This window comes from Mus musculus, chromosome 17 (genome assembly GCF_000001635.26).
Source record: "Mus musculus strain C57BL/6J chromosome 17, GRCm38.p6 C57BL/6J".
In the NCBI taxonomy this organism is placed as follows: Eukaryota; Metazoa; Chordata; class Mammalia; order Rodentia; family Muridae; genus Mus; species Mus musculus.
In genome coordinates, this window is record NC_000083.6 from 23,867,253 (window position 1) to 23,888,964 (window position 21,712).

General features: G+C 48.4%; 2 protein-coding genes across 4 annotated transcripts; both read left to right on the forward strand.

Annotated features, from left to right (window-relative positions):
• The first annotated feature begins 630 nt into the window (after window positions 1-630).
• Prss21 (protease, serine 21) lies at window positions 631-5,869 on the forward strand. Of its 2 annotated transcripts, none has more exons than XR_003952168.1 (6): window positions 631-945; window positions 1,047-1,073; window positions 1,364-1,529; window positions 2,107-2,400; window positions 5,119-5,273; window positions 5,543-5,869. XR_003952168.1 is itself a non-coding variant. In NM_020487.4 (6 exons), the coding sequence occupies exons 1-6, from the start codon at window positions 843-845 to the stop codon at window positions 5,780-5,782; spliced, it is 975 nt and encodes a 324-aa protein (NP_065233.2). In that variant the 5' UTR covers window positions 820-842; the 3' UTR covers window positions 5,783-5,861. The 2 variants fall into 2 exon arrangements, 1 of the variants encoding a protein (NP_065233.2); NM_020487.4 differs by having other exon boundaries at window positions 820-945; window positions 2,107-2,390; window positions 5,543-5,861.
• A 7,547-nt stretch (window positions 5,870-13,416) lies between these two features.
• Window positions 13,417-15,601, forward strand: Dcpp1 (demilune cell and parotid protein 1). 2 transcript variants are annotated; one of them, NM_019910.2, is made up of 4 exons: window positions 13,624-13,657; window positions 13,747-13,827; window positions 14,119-14,221; window positions 15,203-15,601. In NM_019910.2, exons 2-4 carry the CDS (start codon window positions 13,755-13,757, stop codon window positions 15,540-15,542), a joined length of 516 nt encoding a protein of 171 aa, NP_064294.2. In that variant the 5' UTR covers window positions 13,624-13,657; window positions 13,747-13,754; the 3' UTR covers window positions 15,543-15,601. The 2 variants fall into 2 exon arrangements, with proteins under 2 accessions (XP_017172711.1, NP_064294.2); XM_017317222.2 differs by having other exon boundaries at window positions 13,417-13,827.
• The last annotated feature ends 6,111 nt before the right edge of the window (window positions 15,602-21,712 follow it).

A 21,712-nucleotide genomic window follows, 5' to 3' on the forward strand; every position in this document is an offset into this window, starting at 1 on the left:
AGGCAGATCTCTGTGAGTTCCAGGCCAGCCTGGTCTACAGAGTGAGTTTTTGGATAGTCAGGGCTATGCAGAGAAACCCTGTATGGAAAAACAAAATAATAATATCTCTTCATAATCTTTTGATAGTCTTAAAATCTTTTGATAGTCTTTACGTGTGTGTGTGTGTGTGTGTGTGTGTGTGTGTGTGTGTGTGTGTGTGTGTGTGAAGAAATTCTAGGAGGCACATGTCTGTAAACCTAGTCGAATCATAGACTTGTGTCCAGTGTGGGATGCAAAATAAATCACTGACTCGAAAAGAAAAACAAACAACGACAAAACCAACAAAGATAGAGAACAAGAAAAAAGAAAAGAAACTATATTTAAAAAGACGCGACAAGGAGGAAGGCTATTAAAGAGAAGCAGCAGTAGCCGAAGGCGGCAGGGCTCAGGGCTGGCCTGCTAAGGGAGAAAGCACAGGTGCCTCGGTTTTGCCAATATAGTCCTGTGAAGGAGCAAGTTCTTGGCTGATCCCAACAGGGACAGGCCTCAGAAGTATTACTCATGGACCTAACTGAGGGGATCTCTGGCTAAGCTTGATCCTGAAGGAAGTCGTGGGCAGGGGGCAGAAGGCAACAGGGGAGGCAACCGCCACCCACTGAGCTCAGAATACACAAGGACTGCTCCCGTTCACTAAGGTTGCTGTGCCATACCAACAGCTATAATGGATGCCCTGGAAGACAGTGTTAGGACACCACGGTCCCCAGACAATCCTTGGGCCTAGGGATTGGCGTCTTCTTCAGAGTGGGCGCGGGCCTGGCGTAGCAGGAAGTAAGAGGGGGTGCCAGGTGGCAGGAGAGGTGGCCATGGGCGCGCGGGGCAAGACGTTGGTGCCACTGCTGGTGGTTGTGGCGACTGCGGCGATGGCCTTACAGTCAACCTATTTGCAGGTGGATCCTGAGAAACCCGGTGAGCTGCTCTGGGGGTACTGTTGTGAGACTGGGGGCAGTGACAGGCAGATGGGGAAGTGAGGGCGAAGTGTCGCTTATTCTTCTCTCCCTTCCACCCAGAACTGCAGGAACCCGACCTATTGTCAGGTAAGGTGCTCAGAACGTGTTTTCCTGCGTGGTGGGCCTGCGTCGGGGGTGCACCTCAAGTATTCCTCTCCTTTGCCCCAGGATCGAGAACTCAACTGTGTTTGATAATAACGCACACCCCTGCCCCGGGGTGGGGGTGTTGGGGGCAGGTGCACACCGATCATATGGAGGGTGTCCCAGCAGACCCTCAGGAAGTCCCTCCCTTTCCTTGCCCGTGGCTTAAAAAGTGTCAGTGGTGGTGGGTGGGAGGGGAAAAAAAAATCTCTGCTCCGGTCTGATCCTCCTCACAGGGCCCTGCGGTCACAGGACCATCCCTTCCCGTATAGTGGGTGGCGATGATGCTGAGCTTGGCCGCTGGCCGTGGCAAGGGAGCCTGCGTGTATGGGGCAACCACTTATGTGGCGCAACCTTGCTCAACCGCCGCTGGGTGCTTACAGCTGCCCACTGCTTCCAAAAGTGAGTCTGGAGTCAAGCCTGGGCAGCTGAGGGGTGGGAAGGTTAGTAACCTTGGCCCTGAGTTTGACACCTGGGTAAGCTTTTTAGTGCAGCCTCAGGAGTAGCTGAAATGGGTTAGATCTGTAAGATTTACATTACTGCCCCTGAAAGGGAATCCTCTTCCAGTTCTTCTAGAATGTTCTTTCAGGACATTCTCATTCCCTTTGAGTGCTTTGACTGCTCTTTTTTTCCTTCAAGTCCTTCCCAAATATCCCTACACTAGTCCCCACACTTGCTCAGCTCCTTTGGGGACTACAGCTCCTTTGGGGGCTCCCCTAGGCTGACTCACCTTCTGTCTTTAGGACTACTCCAACAGACACAGGACCACTGGGGTAGCCACTCTTCTGCTTCTTCACTCAGTGCCCGGGAGCAAGGGCTCTCTTGCCCAGCCTCTCTGGGTTCTGTGGCCCCTATAGGAGGCTTTTTGGCCCATAAGGACTGGGCAGTTATGCTAAGGATGAACGTGAGGTAGTCGTCGCCTCAGAGAGAGGCCCAGCTGAGCTCAGGTGGCTTGAACTGCTCTCTCCTTCTCTGTCAGGGATAACGATCCTTTTGACTGGACAGTCCAGTTTGGTGAGCTGACATCCAGGCCATCTCTCTGGAACCTACAGGCCTATTCCAACCGTTACCAAATAGAAGATATTTTCCTGAGCCCCAAGTACTCGGAGCAGTATCCCAATGACATAGCCCTGCTGAAGCTGTCATCTCCAGTCACCTACAATAACTTCATCCAGCCCATCTGCCTCCTGAACTCCACGTACAAGTTTGAGAACCGAACTGACTGCTGGGTGACCGGCTGGGGGGCTATTGGAGAAGATGAGAGTGAGGCTGGGTACAGACGGGTTGGGGAGAGGGGCACTACCCTAACCTTTCACATTAGCCCTCCCTCCCTGGGCTCTGAGGCCCCACGGAGCCCCCTCTCGCTCACTCAACGTTTTCTTGTTTATTTTCCTTACTTCTGCTTGCAAGAAGGACAGGAGCTAGTCCTTTCCTCCCAGACAGGAACTCAGAGGTGCCAGGGAGGCCTGAAGGGGTGGGGACCTCATAGGGCCTGTAGGATGGCTTCTACAACACAGCTTTTATGATCTACCCACTTTGGCAGGCACCAATCAATCATCAGTGAGAGACAGGAAACACACTCACTCTGCCTGCTCCACCCACCCAAAATTCCGACTGTGCACACTCCTTCTTGGTGCACCCCTGAAATCCCTTTGGAGGTCTAATCACGTGCCTGCCTGCAGCTCAGCAGGAACCCTTGCACAAAGCCCCCACCCCCACCCCAAGGAGCACTGAGAACGGTTTCCCTCTAGGTGCCCTAGCTCTTACATCCTGGAGTGACCCTGCTCAGTTCTCTCTGACCTGGTCCATCTCTGCAATGCCCCCTAACCAGCGTCGTAGTAATAGATTCGGCTCCTTCCCTGCAGGTCACGTGCTTGGCTTGCAGGCTTGGGGACCCTGGTGCATCAAGGCAACGGCATAATTTAAAAAAAAAAAAACTTCATTTTATTTTATTTTTTTTTATATATATGAGTGTTTTGCCTGCAGGTGCGTGTCTCAGATTCCCCTAGAGCTGGAGTTATAGGCATTAGTGAACTGCCATACGGGTGCTGGAAATTGAACTTGGGTCCTTTAGAGCTAGCTCCCTAGCCCAAGAGTGTAGGTTTAAGAAAGGGATTTGAAGTATTTGATTTGATTTGTATGTGTGCACGCATGTCTCAGTGATGTGCGTGTGTGTGCAGATGCCCACAGAGGACAGAAGAGGGTGTGGGATCCCTAGGAGCTGAAGTTAGAGGTGTTTGTGAACCTTTCAGTAATACCGGGATCCTAATTCGTCCTCATGATGGAGAAAGTGTTCTTAACTTCTGAACCATCTCTCCAGCCTCCTTTAGAGGGATTGCATCTATTTATTTTGTTTTAAGAACATTTATTTAAAAAGGCGGAAGGGACAGGCAGTGGTGGCACCTTTAATCCCAGCTCTCAGGTGGCAGAAGTGGGCCTATCTTTTTGAGTTCGAGACCAGCCTGGTTTACAGAGTGAGTTCCAGGAGAGCCAGAGCTACAGAGAGAAACCCTGTCTTGAAAAAAAAAACAAAACAACAGCAAAAAATTTATGTGTGTTTGTGGGCTTGTGTGTTTGTGGGCTTGTGTGTGTGTGTGTGTGTGTGTGTATGTATGTTTACCGCATGCATGCAATTCCTGCAGAGGCTGGTAGAGGGCGTTGGCTCCCTTGGAACTGGAGCTGCAGGTGGTTGTGAGCTCCCTGTGGGTACCGGGAACTGAACCCATGCTCTCTGAAAGGGCTGTAAGTGCTCTTCACTGCCGAGCTGTCTCTCCAGCCCTATGCTTTGTAGGTGATGGGGGTACAATCAATGGCCCATGTGGAAGAGTTGTCCTCTCCTTTTACCATGCGGGTCTTGAGGATCAAAATTAGACCTAATGGCAAGAACCATTACCCACTGAGGAAATTGAGAGCGCTATGGAAAGTGTCCAAGGCCCCAGAACTAGTATCGGAGGCAAGACCAGGTTCCATGGCTCAGACAACATAAGGGAGTTCCCCAAGGTCAGACAGTTGGAACTGGCAGGGAGAAGAGGATGCAGTGGTCAGTCTGCCTGTTTGGTAGGAGACCATTTCCTTCTCCTAGAAGGGTGAGCCCAGGACCCTTCCAGGCCTTCTTTGCTGCCCACGTTCCAGGTGCAGAATGGATGGGCATGGCAGTGGTGGTTGTCTCCTTGATTCCTGGCTTCATTCTTAATTTTGGTTCACACGAGACAGGTAGCACATCTCTGGTGTGAATATACTTCTGTTCACCCTGGAACTGGGGCAACGTTTTCTTTGCTGTGTGCTGACTGGGACACTTTGAACAAGACACTTGGCTGAACTGTGCCTCAGTTTCCTCTTCTGTGAAGTAGATAACAATCTTGCTGGCTTGGTAGAGCACTTCTGAGATCTGAGATCTCAGAGGACAGGAAACAGCCACTGTGGCTCCTGTCATCCTCTGCAGAGTTGACAATGCCTGAAGCCTTGACTTAGGGATCCAATGATGGGAGTCACACCAGGAGCTGACAGTTCCCTAGTGCATGCTAGTAATGGGGCTCTCCCCCAGAACTGTTCTTTAAATTAATATGTTCTGATACTGTTGTATTCTAGAGCTGCTTTAGGGCCCTTGGCTCAGGCCTAAGGACATCCCAGAAGGAAAGGGCACCATAGAGCTGATTTCTCTGGTCCCTGGATGTCTCGGCAGGACTTGGCTTGCTGCATCCACTCCAGCTCCTTCCCCTGTACATAACTTGGTTGCCAGCCCAGCAGTGACTTCATGTACATTCTATACACAGCCTCAGTGAATGGTATTGACAATGCCTCCATCCACTGAATCCTGTGATACTGTTGATTGCCTGTGATGTTAGCATGGGGCTGCAGCTGGGAGCTATTGACAGTGATGTCTCAGGCACATTAGGTGCCCCAGGACACCCCTGTTCCCACACCCTATGCCATTCCTCCCAGGAGAGGAGGATCCAGGGGTCTGTCTCTCTGTCTTCCATCCCCCACACAGGTCTGCCATCTCCCAACACTCTCCAGGAAGTGCAGGTAGCTATTATCAACAACAGCATGTGTAACCATATGTACAAAAAGCCAGACTTCCGCACGAACATCTGGGGAGACATGGTTTGCGCTGGCACTCCTGAAGGTGGCAAGGATGCCTGCTTTGTAAGTGTCACCTCATACCACCATGCTCTTCTGGGCCCAGTACCCTAGCTCCAACTTCCACCCAACGGAGTTTTCATATAGGGCCTCATTTCATCTCAGGATTTAGACAATGGCCCCACTTTGCAGATGAAGAAATTGAGGGCCTACTGCTGTCAGGGCTAGGAGTAGTATCCTCACCCAGTCTGTCAGCCCCATAGCACCTCCTTCTCCCCTAGCCCCTCTGCTGGTCCTACTTGTCATCTCCCAGGCTTACCTATGTTGCTTCTCAGGGTGACTCGGGAGGACCCTTGGCCTGCGACCAGGATACGGTGTGGTATCAGGTTGGAGTTGTGAGCTGGGGAATAGGCTGTGGTCGCCCCAATCGCCCTGGAGTCTATACCAACATCAGTCATCACTACAACTGGATCCAGTCAACCATGATCCGCAATGGGCTGCTCAGGCCTGACCCAGTCCCCCTGCTACTGTTTCTCACTCTGGCCTGGGCTTCCTCTTTGCTGAGGCCTGCCTGAGCCCACACGTGTACGTCACACCTGTGAGGTCAGGGTGTGTCTCTTTTGTATCTTGCTTGCTAATAAACCTGTTAATATTTTCCTATCTTTCCTTGAACTCTGATGGCCTCCTGTTGAGGCCCCTCCATTTCTCTCAATCCAAGACCTCTATCTAACAGTAACCTCTACAATCCTGACCCACCTACATTAGCCACGTTTTGGTTGCAAACAGTAGCATCCTCTCTGTTTAGTGCAATTACAAAAATCACTATTTGTGGTTGGGTGTGGTGGCACCTGCAACTCCAGAACATGGGAGACGGAGACAGGAGGATCGTGCATCTTCTGCAAGCACCAGTACCCAGGAGAGTGAGGGGTTGTGGTCCCTGCTCCTAACAGCACAGGCTGAGTTCTCTTAGTACATCAAATGGGCGCTCACAGCTACATGGTGGCTCACAACCATCTGTAATGGGATCTGATGCCCTCTTCTGTCATGCAGGCAAACATACAAATAGAACACTCATACATAATAAAATACATAATACATAAATAATTTTTTTAGATGGTGGCAGGGGCTGGGGAAATTGCTCAGTGAGTCTTTCCTGTTTTCTTTTTGAGACATGCTCTGAGGTTCTCTGGCCACCTCTCCTTCCTGGTCCTGGAATCACAGCACCCACAAACCTCATCTTTTGTTGATGAGGGACCAGTACATAGTGTGCCTGGCACTGCACCAACACAGGACGAACGCTCAGACTCCTCGGGACCCGGCCATGCCTCACAGCACCGATCAATCCCCATAGGGGCAAAGCCAAGGAGGTTCACCTTCTGTTCTGTATCGAAGTGTCTAAGATCAGAAGGAGATGGAAGGCAACAAGAGGGACATGAACTGAAGTCCCTAGGAAATTCTAGGAGGTTCCCTGACTAGGCAACCTCACTCTGACCCATCAACCATCCATGTGTAAGCCAGGGCCTGAGGTCATGGGAAAAGCCAAATTCCCTGCTGGGTGACCACATAGATTAGCCTCCTGCATGTCCATCGCTGACCACCAGGGGACAGCCATGGCCTTGCATATTTACATCTAATAGTTAATTTCTGGAAAAGTTGGTGAGGCCACAGGGGCTAAGTGGAAAAGAGGCAGATGGTGGCTCAAGGGAACATGTCAAAAACAAAAGGAAGATCACAGCTACCAAGTGATCCTTATGTGTACGGTCAGGAGCCAATGGCATGCTGCTGAGAGACTGGAAAGGGCAGCCTTCTAAGTAGAGAAGTTTACGGGAAGCAGAGAGCTGGGAGCCTAGGGGTGGGGTGGGGAGGGCAGGCCCCCACAATGGAGAAGATGGTGATCTGGACGGGGCAGATGTCTGAGGAACCCTCAGTGGATGGGATGTTGGTAGTGAGTCGGGCATGGGGATAGATACATTAACTAGAACAGGGCTTTGGAACTTTCTGCACTTTTGACCTTTTGACTATTTTTCCCTGAATGGGGTGGTGTTTTTGTCTGTTTGTTTTAAAGAGATCTATCTGTAAATTTTAATTATGTGTATGCATGTGTCTCCATGTGGAGCTATGTACGTACATTGGAGGACAATTGCGTGCAGAAGCCGGAAAGAGTGTTGGATCTCCAGGACCTGGAGTTACAGGCAGTTTTAAGGAACTGCCATCTGGTGGAAGTGCTGGGAATTGAACTTCCTTGGCTAGAAAAGCAATTATGCCCTAACCACTGGATTATCTTCCCAGGCCCTCAATGGGAAATGATTATGGGACTCTAGTATATGAGTATGTAAAATAGTTGTACAAATGCACTGATAATAGATAGCAAAGAACCATATTTTAAAACAGTTATTTGGTATATGCAAGTTTTACCATTTAAAACTATTTATTCACGTGTGTTTGTGTGTGTTCTTAGGGAGGTCAGGAGGAGGTCTCAGATCCTCTGCAGCTTGTGAGACACTGATGTGGGTTCTGGGGACAGAACTCTGACCCTCTGGAAGGGCAACAAGAATTCCAGCCCCCTTTCACCATTTAAAAATGATTTATTTGTTTATTATGTATTTTATTGTGCACAAGTGTTCTGTTTGCATATATGCCTGCATGACAGAAGAGGGCATCAGATCCCATTATAGAGTGTCATGAGCCCCCATGGTTGCTGAGATTTGAACTTGGGACCTCTGGAAGAGCAGCCAGTATTCTAAACCACTAAGCCATCTCACCAGCCCCCTTTCACCATTTTTAAAAGAGTGCAAATCTGTGTGCTAATTGAGATACTTATTTCTCTACAATCCAAAGATACAACTCCTGTATACCTAACATGCTGAAGAATGACATGGGAAAATATTTTGTTTCCTGTAATTAAACTATTACTTTTCCATAAGAGCAGAGCACATTGTGTGCACAGCAACAACCATTGCAGTTAAGAGCATACAATAGTCTTGAATCTGAGCCCAGGCACTTCAGGCAGCTTTTCTTGATGTTGTGTGGTACAACATGTGCAGGACTCAAAGCACATTGTGTGTTTAGAATGGAGACTACAGTGAGGTCCCAGGATACGGTGTGGACAAGGGCCGCCAGAGGTCCCAGGATGCAGTGTGGACAAGGGCTGCCAGAGACACTTCACCTTCCTTATGAGTTTCATTATTTAGTCATCACACTCTCAGAAATCTTTTACGTGTGACACCCCCACTCTCACATCCAGTTCCACCTAGCTAGGTGTTTGAATGTGCTAAGCATTGTCCCCCACTGTCCCTTTGTTCCCAGTTGATCTTGGGCGGCTTGGGAGCAGGGAGGTGAGTCTAAGGCCTTGTCCTGAGGATTGGAGACCCAGTTGGGGTGAAAACAGATTAGAAGAAAAATGTCAGAACCTAAAATCATGTTCCCGAGCATCTCCATCTTCCTAGCTGCTGGAGCAGCATCTTCAGAGCTCCTTTTGTCTTATCCTCAGCTGAGCTTCAACACCAAGCACCCAGACTCCCCCTCGCAAGGGTGCAGGTGGGCCTATCCCACCTCTTATAACCTAGCTCTGACCTACATGCGCTCCTCCATTTCATATTTTGAACTGAGGATAGCTTGTAGGAATCAGTTCTTTCCTCCTATCATGTGGGTCCTGGGGATAGAACTCAGGTTGGCAGGCTTGGTGGCAAGCACTATTACCCACTGAGCCATTTCACTGACCCACAAATGGAATTTTAATTATGTTAATGATGATGCAATACATGCGATTGGCACTTTAGTTTTCTAATACAGTGTTTTAAAGAGTTTTCTGGGTCAGAGTGTAACAAAAATGCTTATGACAGAGAGAGGCACCCAGTAGGGATTTTGGCGAAGGTTGCTGGGTTTTTCAGTGATATAGAAATAACTTGCCCTCCCAATCTTCTTAGTGTCTTTTCCTGGCAGCATTGACAGGAGTCTATGTACAAGGATAGCCTCTGTCCCTCACTGTACAGATATGCCATTTGACTTCTGGTCCTTTGCCTTCCCCTCCCATCAGTCTCGTATGGTTCCTGTGGTGCCAGGGATCAGCTGGGGATATGTGGAGGAGCCAGCTTCCTTCTTGGCCCCAGAAATCACACCCTGGCTAGAATTTCCCAAGACCAGAGCTATGAACCGAAGATCTGGCCTCCTAGTAAGGACAGAAGCTTGCTATAGTTGGCTGGCATGGGGTTGTGGATATGGCTCTGAGTGGGTTGCAGATGGAGACCCAGTTATCTAGTGTCTAGAGGAGTCTTTTCTAGCCCTATATCAGGAGAGGGAGGAGACCAGAGCCATGTGTTATAACCATCTCCTACCACACGGACTAAGCAGGCCAAGGCCCACCTCTGTTGAAGGAGAAGGCCCCATTGTTCCATCCCTGGCACAGTGCACCCTGGGTTGTGCCCAGGGCAGTTGATAAATGCCCAGTAAATCCCTCTTTGGGGGAGTCCTGATCCCGAGGGACAAAAGGCCTGTGTTGAGCATTCCTTAGTGTAGGCTCAGGGCCAGCTCTGTAACTGAGGGGTTACAGAGACTCTTTTGAGATTGGACTCCCCCATACCCCGTGTGCTGTGAGGACTATATCTGTCCAATGTGGGTGTAGCTAGGAGAGTGTGTATTTTCAAGTGTAGGTGTATGAATGTGTGATAGCCATTGCTACATACCATCACCATGAAAATGTTCCTTACCTGTGAAGCTGGGCATGTCCCACAATGCCCTCTGGCCAGGAATAAAGTCTATTCCTTCTACCTTACCCTTCACTCAAGGGGTACTTCCTTGAACCTCAGCCAGCCAGACCCTCCTTTTGGCATTTGAAGTGACAACAAGCCCACAAGAGTGCCCTTGGGCTGGGTTGGGACAGAACACAGCCCCCTTTGTGTCCCATTTCAGGCCCTGAGCTCCAAGAGCTGTCTGCCAAGAGCTTAGGCCCTTCCGCCTCCACGCCCCCACACCCCTCCAAGGATCCTCCTGGGGCATCAGGAGGGGATCTGTTACCCTGCCCCCAGCCAAGCCTCCACTGTGTCTGCAGGGTAGAGGTGGAAGGAGGGCTGGAAAGATGAGTGAAATGGGTGCTCCCCTCCACAGCATCCATCCATCAATGGAGCTTGACAGTCTACAAGCCTCCCAGGGAGACAGAGCAGATCCAAGTGCAGGTATTCGTGTCAGAGAGCCTCTTCCTAGCCCCCATTAAAGATAGCTATTGAAGAGAACTCCCTACACTCTATTTTGCCCTGCCAAGCAGGGATCAAGCTGTAATTGCTCCAGGTTAAGGAGTCCATACAGGGTCAGCAGATTGCGTGAGAGAGCAGATAACACCGCCATTTGCTTTGTGAGCCAGAAGCGGTGCAGACAGCCAACAAGTACTCTTCGACTCCTGACCTTGGGACAAGAAAGGCATACAGATTACAGAAATCTTTTTCTTTTTTTCTCTCATGTGTGGTAGTGCAGGCCTTTAATCCCAGCACTGGGGAGGCAGAGGCAGACAGATCTTTGGGAGTAGGAGGCTAGCCTGATATATATAGTGAGTTCTAGACCAGCCAGGGCTACATAGTGAGTCCCTGTATTCAAAAAGGGAAAGGTTTATTTTTAATTACATGTACACGTGCATGCATGTGCGCATGTCTGAGTGTGGGTGGGGTTTATATTCATGTGAGTATAGGTATCCTTGGAAGCCAGAAGAAGACATCTAATCTCCAGGAGCTAGAATTGTAAGTGGTATGAGCCACCTGATGTGGTTTCTGGGAAATGATTCTGGTCCTCTGTAAGAGTGGTTCATGCTCTCAATGGCTGAGGCACCAATCACTCCAATCCTGAAAACTAACATGAGTCACAAAACATCTTTCTGCTTTTAAATTTTTTGATGATTATAATACCTGAAAAACGTTTTCAGCTCAGAAACACATGGCAGGCTAGTGTGGCCTTTGACTACTCTCTAGCGTTCCCATGCGTTGTGTAGGTATTAGTAGCTCCTGGCTCAGGAAATGGAGGTCCCTCCCAATTCTGTAGGCCATCCCTCATGGCCATTCCCTCGAGACCAGTGTCTCTAGCTCCTGGCAATTCATTCACCAAGGATGGAGGCAGTGCATAGAGAATCATGCTCCTCCTTATGACCCCTCAGTGCTCCCGAGCCGGGGATCACCATGGTATTGGCCCTCTGTTACCTAAGATCCATGCATCTGTTATTTCTAGGCTTTTGTCTTTTCCTTAGAATGACCTTGACCTGTTCAGCATAGACATCTGGTACTTAGGGGAAAAATCTCTGTGGATTCTCACAGCAACACTGAGGGTAGAGTCTGTGATTTTTCTAGATATAATAGATGAAAAGCTCAAAGCACAACAGAGACTCAGTTCACCCATCACATCCCTTATGAAGCTGGGCTTTCCATCAAGTCTGACTTCCATACCGTATCAGCAGTCGTGACCTTATACTATTTCCAGAGACCCTGAGGATGCCCTTTCTAACATTGTTCTCTGCCCCAGGTCGGGCAATAAATAGCCTTTATCTCCTCCATCATTAGCCTCCTCCATCCCATCTTCCCAGAACATTCCAACAGGATGCTTTTAGTCACCATTGTGAAGTCTTGACAAATACATCTTTGTGTTCCTTTCATGTGTCTTCCTTCAAGAAGGGGCTGAGCAAGGACAGATGAGAATAGACAGAAGAAAGTACATCAGAAAGACAGAAAGTGGGAAGCTACCCAGGACCCAGCCCTGGAGAATATCACCACCCAGATAAAGACAGGGCTCCTGGGGCTTGAGGAGGGGATAAGGAGATGGCTCAGCTGTAAAACATTTGCCATCAAGCAATAAGGCTCTGAGTTTGATTCCTAGCACCCACATAAAAAGGCTGGGTGCAACAGTGCATGCTTGCAATACTCGTGCAGGAAAAGCAGGAGACAGGAGATCCTTGGGGCCTGCTAACAAGCCAGTCCAACTGAATCAGTGAGCTCGAGGTTTAGTGAGAGATGGTCTCAAAAACATAGGCATAAATGTCTGGAGAGGTGGTTGGGCAACTGTGAACACTGACTGCTCTTCCAGAGGTCCTGGGTTGGACTCACAGCACCAACACAACTGTCTATAACTCCAGTTCCAAGGTATCTGTTGCCTTCTTCTGGCCTCCAAAGGTACCAGGCATAAAAGTAGTGTACAGACATGCAGGCAAAACTCCCATATATACATTTTTTAAAAATTAAAACATAAAAAAATTCCAGGTGTGGAAAACGAGGCCTTTGGTGACAGCATTTGGGAAGCAGAGGTTGATCTCTATGAATTTGAGAAAAATCTAGTCTATGTTGTGAGGTCCTGGCCAGTCAGGGTCATAATACAAAGATCCTACCAAAGAAGAAGGAGAAGGAGGAAGAGGAGGAAAAGGAGGAGGAGGGGGGAGGGGGCAGGGGAGGGGGAAGAGAAGGAGGAGGAGGACGACAAAAAAGAAGACATTTGATGTTCATCAACATGTGCACACACATTCATGTACCCCCGCTCCTCATGCACAACACAGTGACAAGGAGGAAACAGTCCTTAGATAGCTCAGTAGTAGAGCACTTGCCAAATGTTTTGGTAGTCTGTGTTCAATTCCCAGTAATACACACAGACACACACAGACACACACACACACACACACACACACACACACACACACAAGTACGCATACACACACATGCACAAAAATGCAGGAACACACCTCACACTGGTCCTAGGTGCTGCCAGATGAGTTGGCCGAGAGATTTTACTCTCTGCCTTTTATGGCTCCTGTTACATCTTGGATGTCTCTCTCTATCTCATGACCTCTGAGTCCCTTCCCATCTGTTCTATAGCTAAATCCTGCATAGGAGAGAGACCACCACAGATAGCTGAGTGACAGGTCGAGCAACTACTATCAAAGTGCCTCTTCTTTGTTCTTCAAGCAGGGTAGAAGGAGCAACACTTGTCTCTAGCTCTCTGAGGTTGGTAGGGAGCTCACAGGGGTTCTGTGAAGTGTGCCAGACTAAGGACATGCCTAGGCCCCTCAATAAGAGGCCCTGGTGCTCTGGAGTGTTTCTGAGACTAGTACCTGTGCCACTCAGAGGGTTGAAATCTGCCAGGCTGAGCTGGGGAAGGGCTCTCAGCAAACCTCTCTAACTTCTAAAGTCAAGTTCTGACCAGGTTCCCGTGAGAGCCCAAAGGTGACAATGGAGATAATGCCTGTCACTGTCAGCAGCCCTGTTGACGTAGGCTGTAGTGCCAAGTTGGCAAACACAGAGTGTCCGGGAGCCTCCCCAGATGGCTTTGAGAACTCCCCCAGGAAGAGACCCCCTACCAGCTCCTTCCTGTCTCTCTGGTGGCCTGTGGCTTCTGCCTTCTGGACAGGGGCCCAAGAGGCCCCAGAAGCATATAAGGGGAGGGGACAGAGGTCCAGGAACAAGACACCCAAGGCGAAACCTCTCAGCCAGGTAAGCTGTGTGCCTCCCAGGGATGGACATGGCAAAATGCAGCTGGTTCCCTGTCCAAGACTTGGGTGGTCTTTGCTCTTTCCCCTCAGACTTTGAGATGTTCCAGCTGGAGGCCATGCTGGCCTTACTGATTCTTGCCTTCTTGGGCACCCCCACCGTTTTGACACAAGGTAAGTCAAGTCTGAAGTCTGCCTCTCTCTCTCTTTCTCTCTCTCTCTCTCTCGCTCTCTCTCTGTCTCTCTCTCTGTCTCTCTGTCTCTGTATATCTCTCTCTCTGTCTCTCTCTGTCTTTCTCTCTCTCTCTAGTAGCCACCTCATCTCTCACAACCCAGGAGACATGGGGGCTACTCCCAGCCCTTTGCCACAGACTAAATATTGTCACGGGACTATTCTTCAAGGTGGGAAGACATCCTCTGTGTGGCTGAGTGGGTTTTCTCCCTTTGGGTTTTTTATCCACACAGATTATCATGGTCCAGAAGTTGGAAAACATTCCTGCACTAGTGCACCTGAAGGAAAAAATATAACAAGTATCCGGGTATTTCTTAAGGGTAGATTGATTGTTGGGTAAGTAGGATCGGGGTCATGGCCCCTACCACTGGGTCCCAGTTCTTCGATGGCTTCATGGGCCCATGTAGATGCTCTGCTTATATTCTACCCATGGAATACTCACCTGGCTTTTAATGAATCATTAAAGTTATTTGATTAACAGAGTCACAGAGCTACCAGCCAAACCTTTGGCTTGTCCCTGTCTCTAGCCACCTCCCCTGCACACAGGCCTATCCTGGCAGATTCCATTTGTAAATTCCTACTGTTGCTTCTTGGGTTGATCAAAGAAGGTTGGAGATGATTCTCCTTACTGAAGTCAACCACAAAAGGCCCCTCAGGCCTCTAACTTGATAGCAAAATCTGGTCTGTCAGGTTAGAGTCTAAAGAGGCAAGGGTCAGAGTGAGTCTCTAATAAGATATTAGTGGTAAGATATGTTGGAAGCAGAAAACCCAAAGTCAGTCCTTTGATAGTGGGGGAGTGGGGGTGGGTAGCCCTGCTTGAGTCCTGGACTGGATTTCTGCTTTGTACTTAGAGAACACCAGACACACACATAAAAAAACAGGTAGAGTGTATGAACAGGGAAGAGAAAGCTCTGGAACACTATCAAAGATGGGGTTGCTGATGATCTTAGCAGTTGGGCTGGTGAAGTCCTCAAGGGGCATGGAAGGCACCTAGTCTGTGACCTGCTGCTTCTAAGTGACCTAGGCTGAGGATGTCCCAGCAAGGCCAGGGGCAGCTCCCCATGGCAGTCGAGCTCCTTTTGAAGGTCTCAGTGAGCAGCTTTCTAAGGTCCTCCCTGTTGTGATGTCTTCTGTGCTCATGAGGGAACTGGTTCCTCTCATACTGAGTAGTGAGCTTTAGATCACAGTGTCTGAGAGTGGCGTTTTCTTTTTCAGTATGTCTTAAGAAGCCAAAAGAGCGGGGAGGGGTACCAAGGAGCCAGGAAGTTGGGTCATGCACTGTCGGGATGAGTATTCAAGACTTTTCCTCTCTCCTAGAATTCAGCTCAACTATGATGACAACAAGGACGGTCAAGTGTATGGCTCTACTGCCGGGAAGGAAATGGTAGCCAGACTGTCTAAGGAAGAGCACATCATTGCAGCCCAGGGCACATACACTCCTTCGGCTTTAACTCAGATAATCTTTACGACCAACCAGCCTCGCCAGCTAATGGTGGGGTATTATGTGGGCAATTCTGAGTACTCTAGCTTCCCTAACGATCCCAGCCATGTGCTCAAGGGAGCTTGTGTCTCTTGGAGGGCAGGTGGCATAAAGAGTATCTTGTTTTTGTGGGGAAGTGAAAACAGTTCATGTGTGAAATATGGCCACTCAGGCTGAAGTGGTCTGTGTCAGGTACTTCCAAACTGAACCCATGAATAAATACAACATCTGCATGAGCTGTGTGTCCAAGTGCAATCCTTGGGTCTGAGAGGCTTCTGTGATCTGAAATGAAGGGTGGGTAGAAATGGATCCAGCAAGGGTTTGGGGCCTGCCTACAAAGACCCTAAGCTACAATCTCTGAGGTATTAGCTCAGAGACCATCACTGTGCACTGTGCCCTGTACCAGGGCCACACCTGGCACATCTGCTGGCCCTGCATTGCTCCAGACTTCTCTGGTGACACAAGGGAGGCCATTAGTCATCTGCCAATAGCTTGTTCTTATCAGGCTTTTCTTTGCAGTAGGGGATCAAAAAAAGTGGGCCCAGAGGAGTTACAGAGATGGTTCAGTGGGTAAAACGTTTGCTGTTTAAGAATAAGAAGCTATGTTTGGGTCCCCAGAACCTGCCCAGAAGCTGGTGCAAGTCCATAACTGCAGCACAGGGAGAAGGGCGGAGGGGTGGAGACAGACTTACCCTCAGTGCTCCCTGGCCAGCTACTCAAGCCAAATCTTCGGCTCTAGCTTCAGGAAAGAGATCTTGCTTTACAAAATAAGTAATAGAGACCCCCCCCCAAGCCACCCAAGGTCAATCTCTGGCCTCCACATGTATGTATACATATATGAGTGTATGACTTCATTAACATGCATGCATGCACGCATGCACACATACAAACATATACAACACACATACACAACACAGACACACAGACACAAAAAGGGACCAGCAGTTCAGCAGATGGACTGTTTGCCAAGAGGGGTCAATGCAGAAGCTCGTGGTGACTGCTGAAGTGCCCGCGTCCCTGGGCATCTGTACAGGCAGATGAGTGACAGCATCTCCAGGGGGTGAGGCAGGTTGAGAGAGCTTCAGAGATTCTTCCCTGAGGCAATGGGATCTGAGCTTAGGTTTCAGAGAGGAGGGAGAAACAGCCAAGTAGATTCAAGGAGAAGGAAGCTTCAGGCCCAGGATCAAATATAACAAAGCAGAGGACAGGCCTCTCTCTATCTGCACCTCTCAGGTTCTCACAGTACCACTTGCAAAATGAAGGCTTGACTGGGTGTAGTGGCACATGTCTTGAATTTCAAGGTTCAGGAAGCAGAGGCAGGAGAATTTCTGTGAGTTCAAGGCCAACCTGCTCTTTAAAGCAAATTCCAGGACTACTACATAGAGAAATCGCCTCCCTCCCAATGAGGAAACTGAGGCACAGAGGACAAAGGTCACACAGAAGTAGCAGCATTGAGGTCCAGCTGGGAAGTGTGAACCCTGATCCCAAACTAAGGTAAAGATTTCACAAGTAGGTTGGAGAGCTACCAGCATCTATGAAGCCTGGGTTCTATCCCTAATAGCACATAAAACCAGGGGTGACGGTTTGTGTCCATAATCCCACTCTGGAGGTGGAGCCAAGAAGAGCAGAACAGGAAGTTTCAGGACATCCTCTGCTACATACTGAGTTTAAGTATAGTCTGGGCTACATGATATCTGGCTCACACACACACACAACCACACACACACACACACACACACACACAAGAAAAGAAAAAATACTAATAAGCACTGCTCATCTGTCCATGAAATTACAGAGTAGCACTAATTCCATTTATTTTTCTAACATTGGGCATTGAGTCTAAGACAATGCTTTAGCTGCCACTGAGCTATATCTCCATCCTTAGGAAAAAACTTTATAATTAAAAAAATAATTTATTGCTATATATGGTATACACACCTTCAATCTCAGCACTCCAGGCAGGAGTGGCAGGCAAGTCTCCATGAATTTGACACCATCAATGAGATTCAAGTCAGCAAGGGTTAAACTTTGTGGAAAGTGTATATCAGGAGCTGTACAGAAGAAAACAGAAGCCACTGGGGTTAGCTGTGGCTCCCACAGGACCTTAGTGGTCCACCTTACTGGAGTTGTATCTCCTGGCTTGCTAAAGAAGAAACATTTTCTGTGCCCTTTACCTTTCCTTGAGGGTGGCAGTGCCTCCCAGAATCATCATCACCATCATCACCATCATCATCTCCTCTTCCTTCTCCTTCCTTCTCTTCTTCTATAAATTGATTTTACCCTCTCTTTTCAAAAATGATTTATTGATTAATATATTCTATGTATGAAGGCTCTGTCTTCATGTATACCAGAAGAGAGATTTAGATCCCATTACAAATGGTTGTGAGTCACCATATCGTTGCTGGGAATTTAACTTAGGACCTTAACTTAGTACTCTTAACTTCTGATCCATGTCTACAGCAAACCCCACCCCCAGCCCCTTGCACATACACATACACCTCCCCCATGACTATCTTTAGCCTGGTCAAGTGTTATAGGCAGGCCTGGTCTGTAATCTTAGCCACTCCAGAGGTAGCAAGTTGTGAGGAGCTACCATCTTGCACAAGCTCTGAATTAAGCTCCAGTGTGGCTCAAGAGAATAAATATATAAATTAAAATGAAATAAATAGACTATCTTCTCAGGTAGCTTCTGCTTTGTGAGGGAAGATGGAGGCCAGGCCAGGAAGATGGGGAGCAGGAGGTGCCTGGAAAAGGACCTGGAAACGCAAGGGAGGCAGTAACCCCTCACCCCTTTTCAAGTCTAGCTGTCCCCATCTTTGTAAGGCTGTTCCTGCCATCCTTGGTTGTATCTACACTAATCACCTTTCAAGCCCAGCACTGCTTTGAGGCTGTTGATGCTGACCTCAAAGTTCTCAGGACGTTGGAACTTCTGCCTAGTGAGCCTCTAGGGCCCAATGTGAGGGCAGTTAAAAAAGTTCTAGGGAGTCTCAGGTGACAGGAACCACACAGGCTCCCATAAATGCATAAACTTTATTCAACAAAGGGATTCAGAGCCTCGTCAGCCTTGCCCATATTAGCTCAGGGTCATCCTGTCCCCCTGACCCTGCCAAGTGAGCGCTGCTGGCCACAGGACAGGCTTTGCTCTAGTGTCTAGTCTGCTGCCTAGTTAGTCTTCACCTTCTAAGAAGCAGATCCCCAATCTGTACCCAATGTCATTGACCATCATCACCTGCTGACCAGGGCCCGCACAAGACTTCAAGGCGTGCTAACCAGAGCTCCCTGGAGATGAGCTTGCAGCCAGAGCGGGGCACCCAGGGCAGGTACAGCCAGCAAGTGCCTGCTGCCCTGCAAGGTGCCATGCAAGCCATTCTGCAGCAGGAGGAGCACAGGTGGTCAGTAGGGAGCACTACAGTACCTGGAGCTCCAGTTTGCACTACGTGAAGCCATGCCCTGCCCTGGTTCCTAGAGCCAGCCTTTACCAGCCTGACCCGAGACTGTGTCTCCTTCCCTCTTCTTCCCTTTAGGACACAACCCTCAGCCACTTCCTGAAGACATTTTTTTTTAATAAAGGTAATTTTCTGTCTCTAAAGCTTGCCCTGAACAAGCTATGTAACCAAGATGATTGATCATGATCCCAGATTTTCCCCCCTCGGCCTCTTAAGTGTTAATATTACAGATATTCGTGACCATCTCACCTTTTTTGATATGTGTGTGTGTGTGTGTAAGTGTACAATGTCTTGAATGTGGATGTCACAAAAACAACTTTAAGGAGTTTTTCCTCTCCCTTTCCAGTATGCAGTTCCCAGGGATCAAATCCTTTATGTTGGGGGCAGATGCCTTTAAGTCTTCACATGCTGAATTGTCTGTGCCAGTTCTTGATGATGATGATGAGGAGGAGGACGACGATGACGATGAGGAGGAACAAGGAGGATGACAAGGAAGGACATCATGACGATAATGATGATAGTCTGTGGTATACAAGATTGGATCGAGGAAAGCACTGCATTGAACTATATCACCAAGTCTCTCTCTTTCTCTCTTTTTTAGAGATCTTGTTTTAAAAGATTAATTGAATAAAACAAAATTAATCAATTTTGGTTTTTCAAGATGCGGTTTCTCTGTGTAGACTTGGCTGTCCTCCAGTTCTCTCTGTAGACTAAGGCTGGCCTTAAACTCACAAAGATCCACTTGCCCCTGACTTTTGAGTGCTGGGATTACAGATATGTGCCACTGCCACCTGGCTCTGTTTTTATTTTTTATTTATATGAATTCTGGTCCTCTACAGGCAGCAAGTGCTCTTGACTGCTGAGCCTTCTCTTCAGCAACCCTTCCCCAGAATTCTGTCCTTTACTTACTCACTTGGCAACAGGATTCTTGGCAGACACTGGTGAGGACGGTCAAGATCTGCCTGTTAGAACAGCAATCACAGGGAAGTCCATTTCACATCCTGTGACAGTAGGCAGGGACATCTCTCAGCTCACATGAACCGATTTTGTCACTGCCAATGGGCTGTAAGGTCACCAGAACTACTTGGAAGAGGAACCCTTCAAGGCTCTGTGATCCTACCTAAACCAGGAGTCTGTCTCTTGAAGATGAGCCCCACCCTTACCCAAGCCGGGGATTTCAGCTTAGTGGGCTTTCCCAGGTCAGGCTGGGGAAAGCAGAGGCCAAGGGACTGCTAGGTAAAGTTAGGCGTATGAGACCAGAGCCACAGGAAGTGGGCACAACTGGATGTGTTGTGGAGAAGCCCAGGAGCCAAAGTTCTCTCACCAATGAATTGTGCTTGTGGTATCCATGAAGCCTCGAATTCCCTGAGTCTCCCCCTGCTCGTAACCATTATGGGGAAGAAGCAGATGCCCTCATTCTCACCACTCTCTAAGGAATGTGAAGCAACAGCCAACAGGAGAGTTCTCAGGCTAGCCCTGGACCTCTGGTCTTGAACTCCTGTAATGCTAAGGCTGGCTCTGGGCTCTACAGGAGTTACTGGTGAGAAGAGTCAAGGGAGACATGGTTCTAGAAGATCAGTTCTGAAACTGTGGGTAGTGACCACAGAAAAACATGTATTTTCAATGGCCTTTTGAACCCTCAGCCACGAATTTATTTCCTTGCTCCTTGATAACTATAATTTTGCTACTGTGAGGTGTCTCAGTTCCTAAGACCATCTGGAAATATGTTTCTGATGGTCATGACCCACAGGTTGAGAAGTGTAAAAGTAGCTTTTATTCGGCAGCAATATCTCTTATCTCTGAGATTTATTGCCTCTGTCTGCTAACCTAGGCCTTGGAAGCTTCTCCCTCCATACACTCTAATCTAGACCTAGAATGTTTTCAGCCTCTGATACTTGATGTTCAAAAAGCTCACCCTTCCTAGTTCCTTCTGATTCTGGGCAGGCTTGTACAACTCATTTCCTCTGGCTCAAATTCCTCTCCTACCTGACTGGTTCAGTCTTCTCTCTCTCTCTCTCTCTCTCTCTCTCTCTCTCTCTCTCTCTCTCTCTCTCTCTCTCTCCCAGTCTTCTCTCTCTCTCTCTCTCTCAATCTGTTTTATAATCTTCAGGGTCCTTCTCATTCTCTGGCTTTTTCTGTCTTCAGCTGCTTCTAGCTTGTTCTTTCTTCAAGCTGTCTCTGTAAAACTCTCCCAGGAAACCTACCTTCTCCCTTTCTCTCTGCAGTGCTTTCTCAAGTAGCTTCCCTTTCCTCTCTCTTCTCATGAGGGTTGAGCATAGCCTATTCTGTCAAATCTTTCTCTGGTCATCACTTTGTCTGCCACACAATTAGACATCACTTTCAACCATTGGTGCTTCCTGTTACAACCTAACTTTACCTTTATTGTTTGGGCTAAAGGTGTGTGCAAAGGACTGAGCCAAACCACAACTAGTTTTTGTCAGTAAGTAACAATCTCAGGGTTCACAGTGTGATCAAATATTCTGCAACAGAAAACCACTGTTCTAGAGGATTCGGGAGCCATACACAGGTGGCAAGACTTTGTGGCATCTCGGGGAAACATCCGATGTAAAATTGAAGATCACCAAAGGTGGGTCAAGGGGACATTGTGGAAACTTCTTTTCCCACAGGCTTGCTTATATGGCTTAAGAAGGCTCTAGGGCTGCTCTCATCACATGCATGTAACATGTAAAATGCATTGTGGTTCAGACCATGCACCTGTGTAACACTCCAACGTCACTGCTGTTCACTATTCACCAGATAACACTGCGTAGACATGGGTTCAAGCCAATAGAAAGTCTTCATTAGCCGACCTGTGACTACACTACATCAGGTGTTTGAGATCCCAGTGTAGCCCTGAGCCTTTCTCAGGATGAGCTTTTAAGCATAGAAACCATGTTTTGG